The 18,423-nt window shown below is 40.0% G+C and overlaps 1 protein-coding gene across 1 annotated transcript in view; it reads right to left on the bottom strand.

Annotated features, from left to right (window-relative positions):
• Positions 1-6,663: 6,663 nt before the first annotated feature.
• EPHA4 (EPH receptor A4) overlaps positions 6,664-18,423 on the bottom strand; it is a 146,923-nt gene continuing 135,163 nt past the window's right edge. The window contains 3 exon segments of the mRNA XM_001506000.4: positions 6,664-9,046; positions 14,761-15,622; positions 15,924-16,079. Coding sequence (XP_001506050.2) covers positions 15,508-15,622; positions 15,924-16,079 — 271 coding nt within the window. The 3' untranslated portion in view covers positions 6,664-9,046; positions 14,761-15,507.

The following is an 18,423-nucleotide window of genomic DNA, read 5'->3' as shown; positions in this document are numbered from 1 at the left end:
CAGAGCCTCCTTCTTAGATAGGAGCCATGGGACCCCCCATGTAGCTGCTCTGAGGAGATTCCAAGTGCCCAGAAGTGATGGATTATCTTAGTTATAATCCATGTTCTCAATAAGTTTACCCAAACTATATTTGATTTTTTTCCTCACAGATGAGTCTTTATTTTAGATATGCTCTCTTCTAATTTGTGTCACTGAAAAGGAACGAACAGCGAAGGGAAACAGCATGGTTTAGTGGAAAGAGCCCGGTCTTGGGAGTAAGAGGTCGTGGGTTTGAATCCCAGCCCCACAACTTGTCAGCTGTGTGACTTTGGGCAAGTCACTTCACTTCTCTGGACCTCAGTTACCTCATCTGTAAAATGGAGATTAAGACTGGAAGCCCATCGTTGGACCACCTGATTACCTTGTAACTACTCCAGCACTTAGAACATTACTTGAGAAGCAGCGTGGCTCAGTGGAAAGAGCCCGGGTTTGCGAGTCAGAGGTCATGGGTTCACATGCCAACTCTGCCCCTTGTCAGCTGTGTGACTGTGGGCAAGTCACTTCACTTCTCTGTACCTCAGTTCCCTCATCTGTAAAATGGGGGTGAAGACTGTGAGCCTCACGTGGGACAAACTCATTCCCCTGTATCTACCCTAGCACTTAGAACAGTGCTCTGAACGTAGTAAGCGCTTAACAAATACCAACATTATTACTTGGCACGTAGTAGGCATTTAACGAATACCATCGTCATTATTACTATTAACAAAGTATCCCAGGGACAGAGGAGAGAAAACTCTTTCTAAACACCATTTCCAGATTCCTTCTAGAAGTCAGAATTCTCCAAATCCTGGCAAAAGAGTTGCCCCTCACTACTTCAAAAGTTTAACTGTGTTGGGAGCATAGAAGTGGGGTAAGGGGGCAGGGGAGAAATGAGAAGATGGGCAGGACATTGGGGCTGAAGTAACAAAGAAGGAATTTTCTCTCACCATGGCACGTAGTTCCACCAGTCTCTGTGCAGAAACCTCATATTTCATTAGTAAATGTCAGGGAGGAGTGATTCTTTCCCTGGCCCCAGTTGACAGGAATCCAGTTCTCTCTCTCCTTTCTTTCTCCAGTGTGGCACAGGATGAAGAAGTCTGCACCTTAAAGATTCATGTGCTAGGTTCAGGTTTCCATTCCTCCCTGGTATGGGCATCATAAATCACCCTCTAAGATAATGAGGTACATCTATGTACATATTTAAATAGCTTACAGCTTCAAACTGTGTCGGCCCAGAGATTTACAAAAGCAGAGGGAAGTCATAAGTAGTTATCAAGGGAGCACAACTGCTCCCTTAATCCCTGGATATCAGCTTTTGAAGGTGTTGTCAATAAATTAATCAATCAATCTTACTTATTGAGCACTTACTATGTGCAGAGCAATGTACTAACTGTTTGGGAGAGTACAATGCAGCAGAATTAGCAGACACATTTGCGGTGAACCCACAACAAGCTTCCTTTTTAGTGACTGTGATCCTGTGAACACCAACAGTAAGAAAGAGACTTTTGAGGCACTGATGGGCTCTATTTGAGGGAGATAATTGTGGGACTGTGGGGGTGGAGCTTGGAGGGAGGTGGGGCTTTCTCTTCCTGTTCTACCCAGTAATGGGCCTGCACCAATCAATGACTGCTATGTAGAGCCCCAGCTGCCATGCCTAAGCCGGATGAAAGGTGGTTGCATTGAGGCACACCTGACAGGCAGAGGCATGCAGAAATGCAGAGAGAAGCAAGTATTGAAGCAGCAGGAGAGCAGTACTTGAAAGCAGCAGAAGGCAGCAGCAAGAAGAAGCATTGGCAAAATGGGCTCCTCTGACTACAGATTGGTATTGGACCCTTGGGTGGTGGAGTGAGTGAGTGAATGTATGTGTCATTCCCTTACATGTTGGTAAAACTAAGCAAAAAACTTTCCACAGTAACCTTCGTGATCAGAGGTGTGGTTTGAACTCTACTACATGTCATTGAGGCTCCCCGGGTCCAGAAAGATCCTGGTTGGTATGAACTGGGGGCTCTTGGCAACATTTACTGCCCATAACAAACTTATAGTTTAGAGGGAGAGACAGACATTAATATGAATGAATAAGTAATTTATCATATGTAATTTAAAGAGATATATATATATATATATATATATATGTGTGTGCTGTAGAGTTAAGGGTGGGTCAAATATCCAGTGTGTAAAGGTCACAGATCCAACTGTATAGATGAAGCAGAATGGAGAGCGAGCTGGGGAAAAGAGAGCTTAATGTGGGAAGGCCTCTTGGAAAAAATATGACCTTAATAATGCTTTGCAGGTGGAGAGAGGGATGGTCTGTTGAATTTGGAAAGGGAGGGAGTTCTAGGCTGGGGGTGGGATGTGGAAAAGAGGTGATCAGTGAGACAGGTGAGATGAGGACACAGTGAGTAAAGTGGTGCTAGAGGAATAGAGTATGGGTTGGACTGTAATAGCAGATTAGTGAGGTGAGGTAGGATGGGACAAGCTGCCAGACAGGAGGCATATTGAAGTAGCAATACTTTTGCATCACTGTGGGCTCAAACAGCCAGCCTCAATGATACCACAAATTCTAGGGCAATTGCACTTGGATTTTTTTTCCCTTTTTTCACCCCTCCCTTAGTCCCATAGTCCCATATGCATTTATGTACATACCCATAATATATTTATTCATAGTAATGTCTGTCTCCCTCTCTAGGCTGTAAGTTCACTGTGGGTAGGGAATGTGTCTATAATAATAATAATAATGTTGGTATTTGTAAAGTGCTTACTATGTGCCAAGCACTGTTCTAAGCACTGGCGTAGATACAAGATAATCAGGTGGTTCCCAAGGAGGGCTCACAGTCTTCATCCCCATTTTACAGATGAGGTAACTGAGGCACAGGGAAATGAAGTGACTTGCCCAAGGTCACATTGCTGACAAGCAGTGGATCTGGCATGAGAACCCATGACCTCTAACTCCTAAGCCCAGGCTCTTTCCACTGAGGCACACTGCTTCTCTAGAATGTCTACCCTCTAGAATGTAAGTGCACTGTGGACAAGGAATGTTATCGGTTATATTGTTATATTTTACTCTCCCAAGCACTTAGTGTAGTGCTCTGCACAGAGTATGGGCTCAGTAAATATGAGTTTTTAAAAAAATGTGGGAGGCCAAACTTTTTTTTTTGTTGGCCATCCAGTCAAGCCTAACACCCCTGTACACAACCCATGGTCTTGATTCAGGCTGATGATATGGTGAATTGCCGTACCAACACTACTGTAAGACTAGAGCTGTTTGAGCCCTATGAAACAGAGAATCAAGGCCGTCATCTAGATCATTAACATTTTACAGTGCTCTGCACATGGTAAGCGATCAGTAAATACTATTGAATAAATTTATTGAGAGCCTTCTCTGAGCTAAGCATCGTACTAGATTTCACTTCACCTTGAATATCTGTCCATTACAAAATGGTAATTTTTTATAGCTTAAAGTTTCTGGACAATTAGCTCAATCTCAATCTCTGCATTGGTTGAGTAAAAACAATCTAGATTTCCATTTCAGATATGTCATTGGAGTCCCAACTACATAGTCTGATTAATACTGAGATGCAAAATGATAGGTAGTTTAACAAAGATGCTTACTTCCTACTTTTATTCTAATGTTTCTAATACTAAAACCAAGTTTCCTATGACTTTAATAGAGAGAAGTTTCATTTTTTAAAGAAGTGCCTTCAAGAAACCTTCATTTTGTGGTAAATATGATTTTGTAATGATTTATAGAAGATAAACCATAAGCAAGTTGAAATTATGAAGCTAGTAGCCCATCAAGAACCTCTAAGACTTCAGTAAACGAGAGGAAAAAATGTTGAGACTGATACCAGGGGATCTTGAAAAAAGAGCATTGTTTTGCTATACTATCCCTTGTCCACATTTTAAATTTTATGGTATTTGTATAACTGTTTCTTTCTGTTTCTGTCAAATAATTCACTGTGCTTCTGTGATACTTACATTGTAAGCCATAAGTGGGTCAGGGAATATATCCAAATTTATTAACTTGCATCTACCAGATTATTTAAATCAGTGTTTGATACATAGTAAGTGCTTAACAAATACTGTAATTATTACGGAAAATGGTATAGTCTCGATGCTGTTCCAGGACAGTTTAGAATAACATTCACAGTGAGGGGTTGGGGGAAGATTAACAGTGTTAGAAGTGGATTTAATCGAATAATTTTTCTTAAAGCATCTGGTACAATCTGAGCCACTTTAAAGTACATTTTGTGAAATAGAATTCTGAATTTGCCATGCCAGACTGATTACAAACAACATGGTCTCGTTAGAATATGTCAGCCTGATTTCTAGGTAGTAATACATTGCAGATTACTAGGCTATAATTGTATTTATAGTATGTATCCAATATATATGTTAAATGGAATTATATTATGGAAGTTATTTCTGTGGCTACCTTATCTAGCTAAGCATAGAAATTTTATGTATATATTATATTATAGATATAAAGAGATACATATATATATATAAGTTTATAAATGTTCATAGAGTTTTTATGCAGGACTGCCATAAACAAAGAATTATGTTCAGAGCTGCTACTAGAAATCAGATATGTCAAGAGGTCTATTACTCATTCAACTGGGAGTTAGTTGATGGCCCTAGGGTACTTCCTCTTAAGGGAAAGGGTAAAATAACTGAGTTTGAGACCTGAAAATGGAGCTGCAGTTCTTAATTACATTGTTGATTTAAGTATACTATGCATTTTTTTCCACTGTCAAAATCTATTTTGGTGTTTTTGACACGGCTTGAAATTCAAAGATCTCAACTGAGGGTCATGACTTTTCTTTCGCTGTGCAATTCAGCACTTTAGTCCTGATGCAACACACTAAGAAATTGGTAGCTGAAATGTCATGCTGTTTCCAAGAAAGCAGTGCTTCCCCTAACTTGTACTTCAGGTACTAGACGGATAGAGAAAATGTAGTCCCCTACATAGCTGGATGTCTAGAAGGGTGGGATTACCGGTAGCTCATCCTTTAGAATGTCCTTTAGACTGTAAGCTCATTGTGGGCGGGGAATTTCTCTGTTTATTGTTATGTTGTACTTTCCCAAGTGCTTAGTATAGTGCCCTGCACATAGTAAGTGTTCAATAAATACAAGTGACATATTTGGTCAGAACTGATTTAAACTGGTACCATGGATTGACAATTGATATTAGCAGCTATAGTTATCATTTCCTATTCAAAGTTATTTCTTGCTAGGGCTCATAAGCATGGTTCTCCTTGTTTCACTTTCATTGGGATTTATCCTTTTTTTTTTTTTAATATATCTGAAGACCATTTACAAGACCCTGCCCAGTTTCTCCAGACAGCCCCTTATCCTACTAGAAAAGTGGTTGTGGTTGGACCAGCATGGTGTACTACTTTCAAGAAAAGACCATGTCTTTTCTGAGTAAAATCTTCATAAGAAACGAGAGACATGTCCTGAATGAGGTCAAGATTCTGGGTTCCACATTCACCTTTTTGGTCACCCACACATGCATAAATGAATTTCACCACCAGTGGTGTTTTCTTCAAAAATGAAGGAAAAGTATATAGAATAAAATGTATTCAGTGACTCTTGTGGTCATTTTCTAACCTTTTAACATCAATCTTCCTCTCAATTCATGAATTTGGCCCAGCATTTCAATATGGAATCTATGTTATCAATGAAAGGTAGGTTGGGAGGGTTACTCTTGGGTTCTTTCCTTCACGTTTTCTCCTATTGTTCTTACTGTTGTTTTTTTCCCACTTGCTCACTGAGTTTGAATTCCCAGCTATTATCTTTCCCTTTTCCCTTTTATAGGTGATTCTCCTTTTTGAATCCTCTCTTGGTCATCCTCTGTTTGTTAAGGTTCACTTTGGTGAATTTCAATTTCAGAGATAATCTCTCCCTGCTCTTTCCTTTTATTCATTCAATCGTATTTATTGAGCGTTTACTGTGTGCTTTCTCTAGTCTATCTATCCCATATTCTAATTGCCATTGAAGCAGTATGTTCCTTTCCTTTAGCCCATTATTGTTTCTTCTCTGAACCATTTCTTCAAATCCCTAGAATGCTTGATGGATCGTTAACTCTCAACTTGTAGCATTTGGAATGACTGTGGAGGAGGGGCATATTACACTGAGCCTTAGGCTTTCGGAGCATGAAATTCTAATTAAGGAAATTATCACTCTCTCATCTTTTGGAATATTACACTTAGGCTTTTGTGTTGCAATATTGTTTTCCACTCGTACCTTTTTTTTTAAAAAAAAGTCGGAGGAATAACACAACTAAATTCTAACTAAACTCATGCCCAATACAGTACTCCCAATACAGTAAGCATGTAATAGGTCTACCAACTCTGTTGCATTGTATTCTCCCAAGTACTTAGTACAGTGCTTTGCACACGGTAAGCATTCAATAAATACTATTGATTGACTGATAACCACTGATTGAAAGATTGACCTGTATTACAAGTAAACATCATACTTGCCTTATAATGTCGGTGAACTGAAACACAGCACAAATGATAAAGTGAAAACCAGACTAGAATTTTTGTCCTTTATCCATAATCATTCGAACAATTAACTGAGTTAGGATAAATAACCAGAACATTTTGACAAAAAAAAAATTCTAGAAAGAGGTTAACACGGTCCAGGTTTGTACAGCAACTACTTTATTATTTTCAAATGCAAACCTTTGCATTTAGTTTGCTATTTTACAATTTACAAACTAGGTATAAAAGACCATAAATAAATGACATAAGTTATGTGTACCTAAAGTTCATGGAGGAAAAAAAAATTACAAATTAAACAAAATAGAAAATCTATATGTCTATGTCAGCATTCGCTCAAATTTATGACCCAAGCAATGTTCTGTTAGAATGTTTTCCAGTATGAACTAAATTATAATATGCCTCATACATTCTAATTTTAACCACAGTCCTTGCATATTCCAGCATACTTGCAGTGATACAAAAAATAAAAGCACTCTCTTCATTCTGTAGGTTCTCTGTTCGGAAGGTATCAAATACATGAAAATTCTGGTTTTAAATCTTGTTTTCTGGTTTATATTTTTTTCTTCTATATGGATATGCATAGGCATGTTATTAATACATATCCATTCTAATTAAGTACAGCTAGATACCTGGAAATACATCTACCAGCAGTGTGAAGGAACACAACTCTTTCAATGGTCAAGAACTGTTGTGCTGGTGTCCTACTGACAGCCCATTCTTTAACTGGCGGTCAGTGTACAAAACTGGGATCGATCTGATATATTTTGGTGTTTTTTAAACCACTATTGATTGACAGATTGACATCCAAGCGTGCTGAATTGGGAACACATACACATTTCAAGACCCTACTAGGGTCCCCTGCTTCCTGACCACCACAATGTCATGCACTCCGCAAGATGCTCAGAAGTTATTTTTTTGACAGTGATTTTCTGTTTCATCCGTGGCCTAGGCTCTTGGAAAACAATTTAGGATTCAACCTGTGGTTTTCTTCTGATATACAGAATTAGTTTCTATTATGATCACAGTCCTTCCTTAGCAACCATACTGTAAATAGAGAATGGCAGTCACTGAATTAAAAATGTAGAAAGACAAGAGGCTGCCCAGAGCTTAGGGTACTTCTGCCTGAGAAGGAAGAGCTTAATTCACACTGAACTCATTAGCCTATAGATCTCAGTTTATAGAAGGCTGGTGCTGTTCTTTGGGTCAGAGTAATTACCTTGATTGTACATCAATTCATTTACTATCTGCCTATGGAAACTGAGAACCTGATAGTTCTTAGGTACAGTTAACTACTGTAACCCCAACTATAAAAACTAACGCTTCGTTCTCCTACGTTGGGACAGAGAGTGTTTCAACTATAGGATGTTATATTGTCAAGGCCTATACCTTTATCCTTGTGCATCTTTGAAGTTATAAGAATTGCATATATCTGTTTGCATTTAACAAGTCCACCATTGTGAGCGAAAAAAAGGCTACTTATTTTTCGGTTCAGGGACACCAGATAAAGGTGTCTTCACCCTTCCTCTTTCATCAAGGAACTGATGACTTTGATAATGACCTTGATCGGAGTAAGAGATACTGATATTGATTTATTTCACCCAAATGGACTTTCGTGTTTTTTTTCAATCACCACTTCACAACCAAGGTGAAAGTTCCTTCAGCCTAAATTGTGGAATTATTATTTAAGGTTAGTGTGGCAACTACGAAATACACTTAATAGGTAGAGGAAATGGGAACGTTTGTGGATTTTCTTCCTAGTACAACAGACGTAGCCTATATAAGTCCACTATCTCATGTATCTCTTCAGCTTGGAACCGGTGGAGAGCTAGAATGCCTGGCGGGGATTTTCCAAGCATTCACAGGCTGTTCGAAGCATGAGATGATACTCATGCACACGCACACCCACGCGCACACATACATACACACGTCAAAAGCTAGCTCATTATTTAGTCTAGAAAAAAAATATATTTATATCACTGCAATGGCACATCTTGTGTAAAATGTTACTTTAGCAATATATATAGGCAGCTCACGTGAACTGGGTTCTGAGTGGTGGCACCTAATCTGGCAACCATGATAATAATACCTGTATTGCTCTGTCACTCGCATAGTCGTACGGATGCAACAGTGACATGCAGGAAAGATATATGGAAATATAGATAAATAAAACAAAGACAAAACAGGGGCTCTGCAGGGCTAGGGCTTTGATACAGTACATTCCTCAAGTGGCCATTGGAGGACAGATGCTGAATCTTTGAACGTGTTCAATTCTTCCACTGGAAAATAGTACTTGAAAGTCACACCCTCTTTAAGGGACCAGTGCTGTTTGCCCAGTGTCTCTATTGCAGAATGTCTCTATTCCTGTAGTGAGTCTCTTTGCTGATGTGGAAGCAGGAGGCCTGAAGGATTTGGAAGGATTAGAGTTCAGTTGTTTGTTTTTCCCATGGTCGGTGTGATCGCTGTGTGATTACGGAGTGATAGGAGGGGCTGTGAGGCCAAGGAAGCAGAATCTGTTTTCCCTAGAAAAAGAAGACAAGAACGTAAGTCTAAATGCAAAACCAACTGAATTCAGTCACAGGCCCAGACCTCCTTGTTCCTCCCCCTCCCATACACACCAATAAGGAAACAAGATCTCCTCTCTTTGCAGAAAGAACCGGGGTTGAATATAGCAGCCAAATGAGGGCATATGGGTAATTAGTGCAAGTCTTAATTCTGCCATCACTGAATCCGTCCCTTTGAACAAGCTGATGAACTTTCCTGTCTCTTTGCTTTTGTTTCTTTCCCTCCATCTCTAAAATCAAAATCCTACCTTGCCTCAGAGGGCTACTGTGAGAAGGTGCTATTAAATTGAGTGAAAAACACTAACTAGAATATAAGGTTTCCTAACTAGGAGAGAAAACCAGGCCTGCCATATTTGGACAACCACTTTTAATTCAATAGAGAGCATGGGCAAATGCCAGGCAGTTGAACGAAACTGACAGGAAGAGCCAACCATCAAAGAACAAACAACTAAGTGAACAGTTAAGAATCAAGGAGGTAAAGACGGTTTGCCTCTACAATTAGATGGTGAGTCTCTGTGGTAGTGAGAGGGTTGGGGTCTTCACTGAATGTTCACAGCTCTAATAATGGCAGTCTAAAGCAGTCATAGATTTCTTGGCAGTACCATGGGCTTTCAAGAACTTCTAGGGGAAACCTAGGGTCAAACGAGGTGAATGCAAAACAATGAAATACTTTTTTGGCATCCTTAATTTTTTTGCTGCTCACTGAGCCATTTTCACCTTATTTCCCTGAATCTCCTCAAAAGGAATGAAGTGATTTTCACTTCATTCATTTTAAATAGGTGGTTAATACAGGCAATCTCATTAATCTGCTATCTCCAGCAGTGGCTGGCAGGATTTGGTACTATGTCACCCCATGGGAAAAACTGAAGCTTGGGCAAAAGTCTACTCTTGCATAATAGGCTCCTTTTTTCACATTCTCATTAAACTCCAGGAATTTTTGCCCAGAACCTGATAAATACTTTTTTGTTTTTTTGTGTGTTTTTCTTTTTTTAAAAAAACTCAGGGATATGATGCTTTAGGGGATTCATGAAGAAGGATTTGGCCATCTACAAATTCTTCTGTATACTATTTAAAATTATTAGTGCAGCTCCTAATTCATGCTGCTGGCCCTTGATCTGTGCCATTCAGTGTGACTAATAAAGGATTTTTAGCTCTTAGGGGTTTTTTTAATTATTATTCAGCCAGATTCTCTCCCTGAAGTCCTTCTTGTGGCCAGAAGCTTGGGGAGATGCATTCTCTCACATGGGCTGTGCAGCACTTACTGCTGGAAGTGAGTATTGCAGTAGGGAGAATCTATTTTACTTAGAGACTAAGACAAAGTTTGCAAAATGAAGAAGAATGAAGACCCCTATCAAATGTAAATTTGGAGCATCAGTAATTAGAGTTTTTTGAGGTCAGGGATCTCAAGGTACTGTCTCACCTAGTTCCCTTTGTCATTATCATTATTATTATTATTATCATAATTATTATTATTAAGCAATGTTGGGATAAATACAAGTTAATCAGCTCTGACTGACATAGTCACTGTCCTACATAGGGCTCACAGTCTAAGTAGGAGGAAGAACAGGCATTAATCCCCATTATATTGATGAAGAAAGTTAGACCCAGAGAAGAGTGATTTGACCAAGCTCATACAGCAGGAGACTGGCAGAGTCAGGGCTAGAACCCAAATCCTCTGACTTCCATATCCATTTCTTTCCACAAAGCCCTTCTGCTCCCAATGATGTCATTGAGCATTTTTAACAAAAGTAAATCTCTTTTATTTTCCTGCTCCTCTCTATAAATGATTTTATTGTCCTCTCACTAGATTGCAAGATCACTGAGCACAGGGATCATATCTACCAACCCTAATGAATGCCGCCCAAGAGCTTAGGCCAATGCTGTGCATACAGTGGGCATTCAGTAAAGCCGTGTGGCCTTGTGGATGGATCAGGGGCCTGGGAGTCAGAAGCTCATGGTTTCTAATCCTGGCTTTGCTACTTTTCTGCTGTGTGACCTTGGGCAGTCTCTTCATTTCTCTGGGCCTCAGTTACCGCCTCAGTAAAATGGAGATTAAGACTGTGAGCCCCATGTGGGACAGGGACTGTGTCCAGTCTGATCACTTCATATCTATCTCTTCCCAGCACTTAGAACAGTGAGTGGCACATAGTAAGTGCTTAACAAATATTATTTTATTATTATTATTGTTATACTCGATTAATTATCTTACTAGATAAGTCTTTATTCATATTGCCAAAGTCCTCTGGACTACGTGTATTTGGCTCATAGGGCAGATTCATTTCAGGCGACCAGGTTTCAGTGGTCCATCCAATTTAAAAACTAAACTTCATTTTACCCAGTCTTGGAGTTTTCAATGAAGAACAAAGAATCACCATGAAAGATGAATGTATAATAACATAGCAACAGCAACACCTTTATGTCATTGATTGCCTACCACTTTATCCAATATAATAATAATAATGTTGGTATTTGTTAAGCGCTTACTATGTGCAGAGCACTGTTCTAAGCACTGGGGGAGATACAGGGTAATCAGGTTGATCCACGTGAAGTTCGCAGTTAATCCCCATTTTACAGATGAGGTAACTGAGGCACAGAGAAGTTAAGTGACTTACCCACAGTCACAGCTGACAAGTGGCAGAGCTGGGAGTTGAACCCATGACCTCTGACTCCGAAGCCCAGGCTCCTTCCACTGAGCCCCGCTGCAATATTCAATATCCAATATTCCCAGCTCTGCCATTTGTCAGCTGTGTGACTGTGGGCAAGTCACTTAACTTCTCTGTGCCTCATTACTTCATCTGTAAAATGGGGATTAAAACTGTGAGCCCCACGTGGGATGACCTGATCACCGTATATCTACCCCAGCACTTAGAACAGTGCTCTGCACATAGTAAGTGCTTAACAAATACCAGCATTATTATTATTATTATTCTATAGCCTATAATAACATCCTACTGAGATTCAGGGGGCATCATTATTACTATTTTACAGATGAGGAAACTGAGGTACAAGAATGATAAGTGACCTAAATATAATCTTTGAGATGGAAGCATTTCCAACTATGCTGTATTTTGTTTTCACATTCCAACACATTTGTCTTCATGATAAGCTCTCAAGAGAGTCAGAGCAAAGGATTCTGGAGTTTAGTGATAATTTCTAAACCACCCTCCTAGTTTTAGATCTAAGGAAACATCAAAAAAATGGTAATTTGAAGTTATTTTTGCTAAGAACAATATATTTTGAAGGTTCTTCAAGAAAAAGTTTTGTTTTTATTGAATGACTAAATTTTGCAACTGGTATATACACAAAGAAAATGATTGCTGTTCTTAACACAACATCCAGGTCTCTAGCCTTCAGCTAAATGTGATAATGTGTGAATTGCTCACATATATTTTTTTTTAACAAAACAAATCCCAAATTCTTTCCTAACAAAAAAGCTTTTATGACTAATATTGCAGAGAAAGGTTTTACCAAGCTGTCATGATTTGACAGCATCAAATTTAATTTCCCATCTTCTGAAGAAGTAACTTTGAGGATAAAGCTTAGGAAAGAAGTGGCTAAAATCAACCTATTATTGCAAAAAGTCATAAAAATGACAGATGCTAAAGTTAAATTTTTCCAATCGAAAAACCTAACTCTGCCTTTTGGAATAACAGAGACACTTCAAACTTCAACACATCACTTTCAAGAAAAAAATATTTGGAATTTGCTGCTGTGATGTTGAAGTGGCATAAATTAGAGTTAATGTTATCAGTGACTGCTCCAGTCCTGTTCCAGGACCAGATTTCACACTGTTGTACTGGGCCCTTTTGATAGGGAGGTCCTATAAAACAGGCCATAGACTTGTCCCGACGGTCCAGTTTTATACCTGATTTGCAGGGACAAGGCATAGGGAGACAATAGAGGAGTGGGAACTGTCCTCTAGCCTTAACCCTCTGGCCAGTGCACTCACAGTAATGGTGAGAACTCCCAGGATGTGTTGCAGAGGCCCCTTCTGTGCCAGCCCAGTTCCTGTGTAGAGTGAGAAAAGGGATGTAGAGAGAGGAAAGGGCTCTTCTTCAGTGCCTGATCCCAGACCTTCTCCTGGAATCCCGGGCAAGTCATGTTGATGTGAGAGGACAAATGGTAGATTGTGCCATGTCAATAAGACTCTTCCTCCCATGCTCAAGGGCTAACTGAGACAGTCCACGGATGGCTAAGATGGGCCTATTTTGTTTCTACCTTCATGAGAACCATAGGTCTATTGAATCTAATCCCTATAGTCAATCAATAAATCCACCAATCATAATTACTGAGATTCTATTAGGTGAAGGGCTTGCTATTGAGTGATTGAGAGAATTAGTATAAATGATCGCTGTTCTCAATAAGCTCACAGTCTAGCAGACTGTTTGACCTGGTTATCCTCCATCTACCCCAATGCTTAGTAGAGTATTCGTAATGTAGTAAGCATTTAACAAATTCCACAATTATTATTGCTATTATCATCATCAACACTGATATTTAAGACCACCCAAAATATGGTCTTCCTAGCAGAAAACCCAAGAGGTGGGGCTGAACTCTTAACCGAGAAGCACCAGGGCATAATAGAGCATGGGCCTGGGAGTCAGAATGTCATGGGTTCTAATCGTGACTCTGCCATTTGTCTGCTGTGTGACCTTGGACAAGTCACTTCTCCTTGCTGTGCCTCAGTAACCTCAACAGTAAAATGGGGAATGAGACTGTGAGCCCCATATGGGACAGGGACTGTTTCCAACTCGATTTGCTTGAATCCTCCCCTGTGCTTTAATACAGTGCTCGGCACATAGTAAGCACTTAACTACCATTATTATTATTACAAACTTGAAAGGGAAAAGACAAAATGAACAACCAAATTTTCAGCATGTGGCAATGATGATGGACTGCTGCCTAGAGCATCTCAGTTTTTCCTCGTTGTGATTCATCACTTGTCACCTACTTTTCTAAGGCTCCACTTCTTACCCTTTTAGACTCCCTGCCCCAAAATAAATTTTTGGTTTATTTCAGGAAGAGTTTGCGGGATGAGCAGCAATCTGCAGATCAATGAATAGGTTGTCTCCTTAACTTCAATATATTTTATCAGAAAAAGAAAAAACCTCCACCTGACAACAATGTTTTTGAACATATCTAGTTATCTGTATTGTTTAATTTCTATTAAGCCTTCAGCTACATAGCTTCCCAATTCATTTACACTGTAGTCTGTCCATGACACCAACTGACACTTGGCAGCTTGGACCTAATTCCCACAAGACTTGAGAGCAAGAAAAGACACAAGACAATGAGGCAACAGTGAAGTGCCTAGTTTGGAGGCTCCAGGGAAGAGTTTAAGATGACAGTGATGGCAGTTTCAGCATGGTGGTAAATGCCTGGTTGAGAAATATGCCAGGCAACAGGGCAGGGCACTGAAGAAAATAACGAGTTATTCCTCACAAACATTTAAAGCTGGTTTACTGAGAAGAAGACTAAGGACAAGGGCAAAGGAAACCAACTCATTTAGGGCTTAGAAGGCCAGTGGAGTTTCTCCTATCAATTTCTTTCCACTCTGGCTTGAAACCACTGTGTTGCAAGCTGTAGATGAGGAACATTTTCTATGGTATAATTTCAAGGCAGGGACAAGTACACCGTTTTCGAAAAAGAAAATGCTGGCTCTTTCCACTGACCTTTTAGCTCTGGAGAGGCTTCTTAAAAGGAGGTTAGTAATGAAAGTTCTCCAGAAAATCATCACAGCCAGTTGGCAGTAAGAGGGTTGCCATTCGTTGCAAGAGTTCATCATGTGAAGACTCAATTTGGCACAAAAGCAGCCAAAAAACACAGACCCATTCTGTCCAGTGTTTGGGATTTTGTTTGTTTGCTTGTTTCCGTAATCCACCGGGTCGCTGATGCCCTCGACTGGGCAAGCACCGATGATGAGGCCCTGATCAACAAACCAAATTCTCACTGAGGATTTTTTCCATGGTATCAGTGATGCCCTGCAAACCAAGACCAAGTCGGAAGAAAAAAATCCCAGGGCAGCCTCCTTGTTTCAGTAAAATATGCACAACTGTGGTTTATCCCACAAACAAAATACTCTGGTTGTAATTCCAAGAAGAGAAGTAAGTACAGTATCTGGCTGCAAACACAGAACCAAAACTTGAAGGTGATGTTATATTTATATAGATACATGTATATTACATACTGTTGATTGACAAGAGAAATATTATTTTGAGAAACAATTTGTTCCAGGTCTGGTTTAAATGACGGGTTGTCATTTCTGTAGGCCCCACAGTTTCAGCAATCTGTACACCAAGCAATGCTGCGGATTTTTATTTCGGAGGGCGAGGACGGAGTAAAAAAAGTGCAGTTCTTCAATTAAAGTGCATGGATGAGGTAAACTAATTTCAAGAGTTTTGAGTTTATTCAGTACTGTCTCAGACGGGAACCATTCTGCCGTGCATCTGTTGCATTTGGGTCCGCATTGACTGGACGCTGCCCAAAATCTTGTTCTGATGTGTGATGGCGGTGATGCCAATTCTTGTCAGGTCGCTGTAAACAAGAGTGGAAGAAAGAGAGACAAAGGCTGAGGATCTCGGGGCCAACACAGCAGCAGAGATTCACAGTCGAATCAGCCACAGTTCATCCAGCAAAACAAGAAAGGTGTATAGAAATGTTTAATTAAGCAATTTAATGTGGCAATGAAGGTGCTCTATGGAGGCTTTGTGAAATTACACTCAATCAAAATGAGAAGCATTCCATTTTTAATGAGCAGAATGAAATGCAGCTCAAAGCGAAAACAGACTGATTAAATCTAGATTTACCCTTTTTGGTTATATGGCGGAGTACTTACTCCTGGTTCATGTGCACCACAGCCTCTAGGGTGGTGTAGCCAGCAGCTGTGAAGTTATCCTTGTACCGCTCCATTTTAATGGCCTGGAGCCAGTCAGTCACTGACACCACAGCAGAGAATTCAGGAGAACTTGGGTCCAACAAGGCAGTATTAGGTCTGCAATGGAATGAAATGGGAACAGATAACGGATAGCAATGAAAAAGCCGCACGACACCGAGGTATGTTGGGAGACGAAGCTCGGTACGAAAGGGTAACACTGGGATTTCCTCACCTAGTAATCGACTGAAAAACGTGATCGACATGATTTTTTTTTTTGAACAGGGCCAGAAGTGACCATGTGACCTGCCAGACTCTATTGATGCACAGAAAACAGTGAGACTTCAGGTCAAGCATGTTTCCAGCTAAGTTGGCAAGCAGGCTCAGTGCTTTCAGACAAACCTGGGACAGCGGGGAGTTAATCCCTTCTTTAATCAATCCATTCCTGACCAGCACGTGTGCCAGAACTGCCGAGAATAATAGTCACTTTGATCATTGTTTGTGCTGTGGAATGTGCTTCTTGAAGTCCCTCATTGGGACTGCAAAATAATGATTTTAACAAATTAAAGGCACTTATTATTGTTATTTATTAGTGTATGCATTTCTTGCCCCAGGTGTTTTTCATTAGGCTACTGGAAAGCCCTCCCAAAGATCTAACAGGATTTCTGCAATCCTAATAGCATTAACCATGTCGGAAGAAGGATCGAGCAGGAGGGCTACATTTGTTACCATCACCATGATCGTGTTTTGGGGAAGATTTTTGAGCCTCTAGAGAATTAACTTTGGTAGGTGCCTATAATTGCTTTAAAAAGACTGATGTTTGTAAATTATGTTTTTCAAGAAAATCAAAACAGAAAATTTACCCTGCCAATCAACTACCAGTATTATCAATGATCAGCATAGCATAGGGGATAGAGCACGGGCCTGGTAGTCAGATGACCTGGGTTCTAATCCTGGCCCTGCCGCATGTCTGCTGTGTGACCTCAGGCAAGTCACTTACATCTTTTGGGCCTCAATTCCCTTATCTGTAAAATGAGGATTAAGAGGTGTGACCCCCATATGGCACTGTGGGACTGTGTCCACACTGATTAGCTTGTATCTATCCTAGTACTTAGAACAGTGCCTGGCACACAGTAACTGCTTAACAAAGACCATTATTATTACTATATCTAGACTTCTCAGTCTATTTTTGTGTGAATAGATAGAGGGATCGATAGATAAAAAGAAAGATGGGCATTTATTTGGAAATTAGATTGTGATCTAGCCTAGCACTCAAGGAGACTAAATAGTAATATTACTCTTTCCATAATCAACTGACTAGGTGAAAGTGGGGTATGCTTGAGATTATACAGCAACAATTAAGACAACGTAGATGAAGTATGGAGTAAAAAAACTAAGAGTGCTAATAGTCTTCTCGGTACTGTAAATGGCAAGAAGTAGTACTTGAAGTCTTTGCTTATATATAAATGAAATACACCATTTTCTTTAAATACCAGTATATCAGAGGTTCAGTTAAGAATTTTCTGGCCTCCTGAATTGGTATTTTGTTTCCAGAAGACATAGTCTGAAGGTCTTAATTATATAGCACTATTTGTAAAACACAGCAAGTTACTTGAGCGATATATCTTTCACAAGTAAATGCGTAATTCTCTTGTTGCATGTGGCAAAATAATTAGAAACATATCAAAAAGACTGATTTCTTTGTAGACATTTTTCTTAGCCTTCTTCGTATTTTAGGTAGTATGTATGACCTAGTGGAAAGAACAGGAGATTGGGATTTCTAAAACCGGGATCCTAATCCTGGATCAGTCATTTGTCTACAGTGTGTGACCTTGGGCAAGCCACTTAAATTATCTGTGCCTCAACTACAGACTGGAAGCAGCGTGGCTCAGTGGAAAGAGCACGGGCTTTGGAGTCAGAGGTCATGGGTTCGACTCCTGATTCTGCCACTTGTCAGCTGTGTGACTGTGGGCAAGTCACTTAACTTCTCTGTGCCTCAGTTACCTCATCTGTAAAATGGGGATTAAGACTGTGAGCCGCAGGTGGGACAACTTGATTTCCTGTGTCTACCCTAGCACTTAGAACAGTGCTCTGCACATATTCATTCAATAGTATTTATTGAGCGCTTACTATGTGCAGAGCACTGTACTAAGCGCTTGGGATGAACAAGTCGGCAACAGATAGAGACAGTCCCTGCCGTTTGACGGGCTTACAGTCTAATCGGGGGAGACGGACAGACAAGAACAATGGCAATAAACAGCGTCAAGGGGAAGAACATCTCGTAAAAACAATGGCAACTAAATAGAATCAAGGCGATGTACAATTCATTAACAAAATAAATAGGGTAACGAAAATAGTAAGCACTTAACAAATACCAACATTATTATTAAACACCTATTTTTATTTCCTCTTAGACTGTGATCCTTGTGTGGGTCTGTGACTGTGTATGACTTTAGCACAGTAC

This window comes from Ornithorhynchus anatinus, chromosome 1 (genome assembly GCF_004115215.2).
Source record: "Ornithorhynchus anatinus isolate Pmale09 chromosome 1, mOrnAna1.pri.v4, whole genome shotgun sequence".
NCBI classification, from domain to species: Eukaryota; Metazoa; Chordata; class Mammalia; order Monotremata; family Ornithorhynchidae; genus Ornithorhynchus; species Ornithorhynchus anatinus.
Note: the sequence above shows the minus strand (reverse complement) of the source record. Positions and strands in the feature narration are given on the sequence as shown.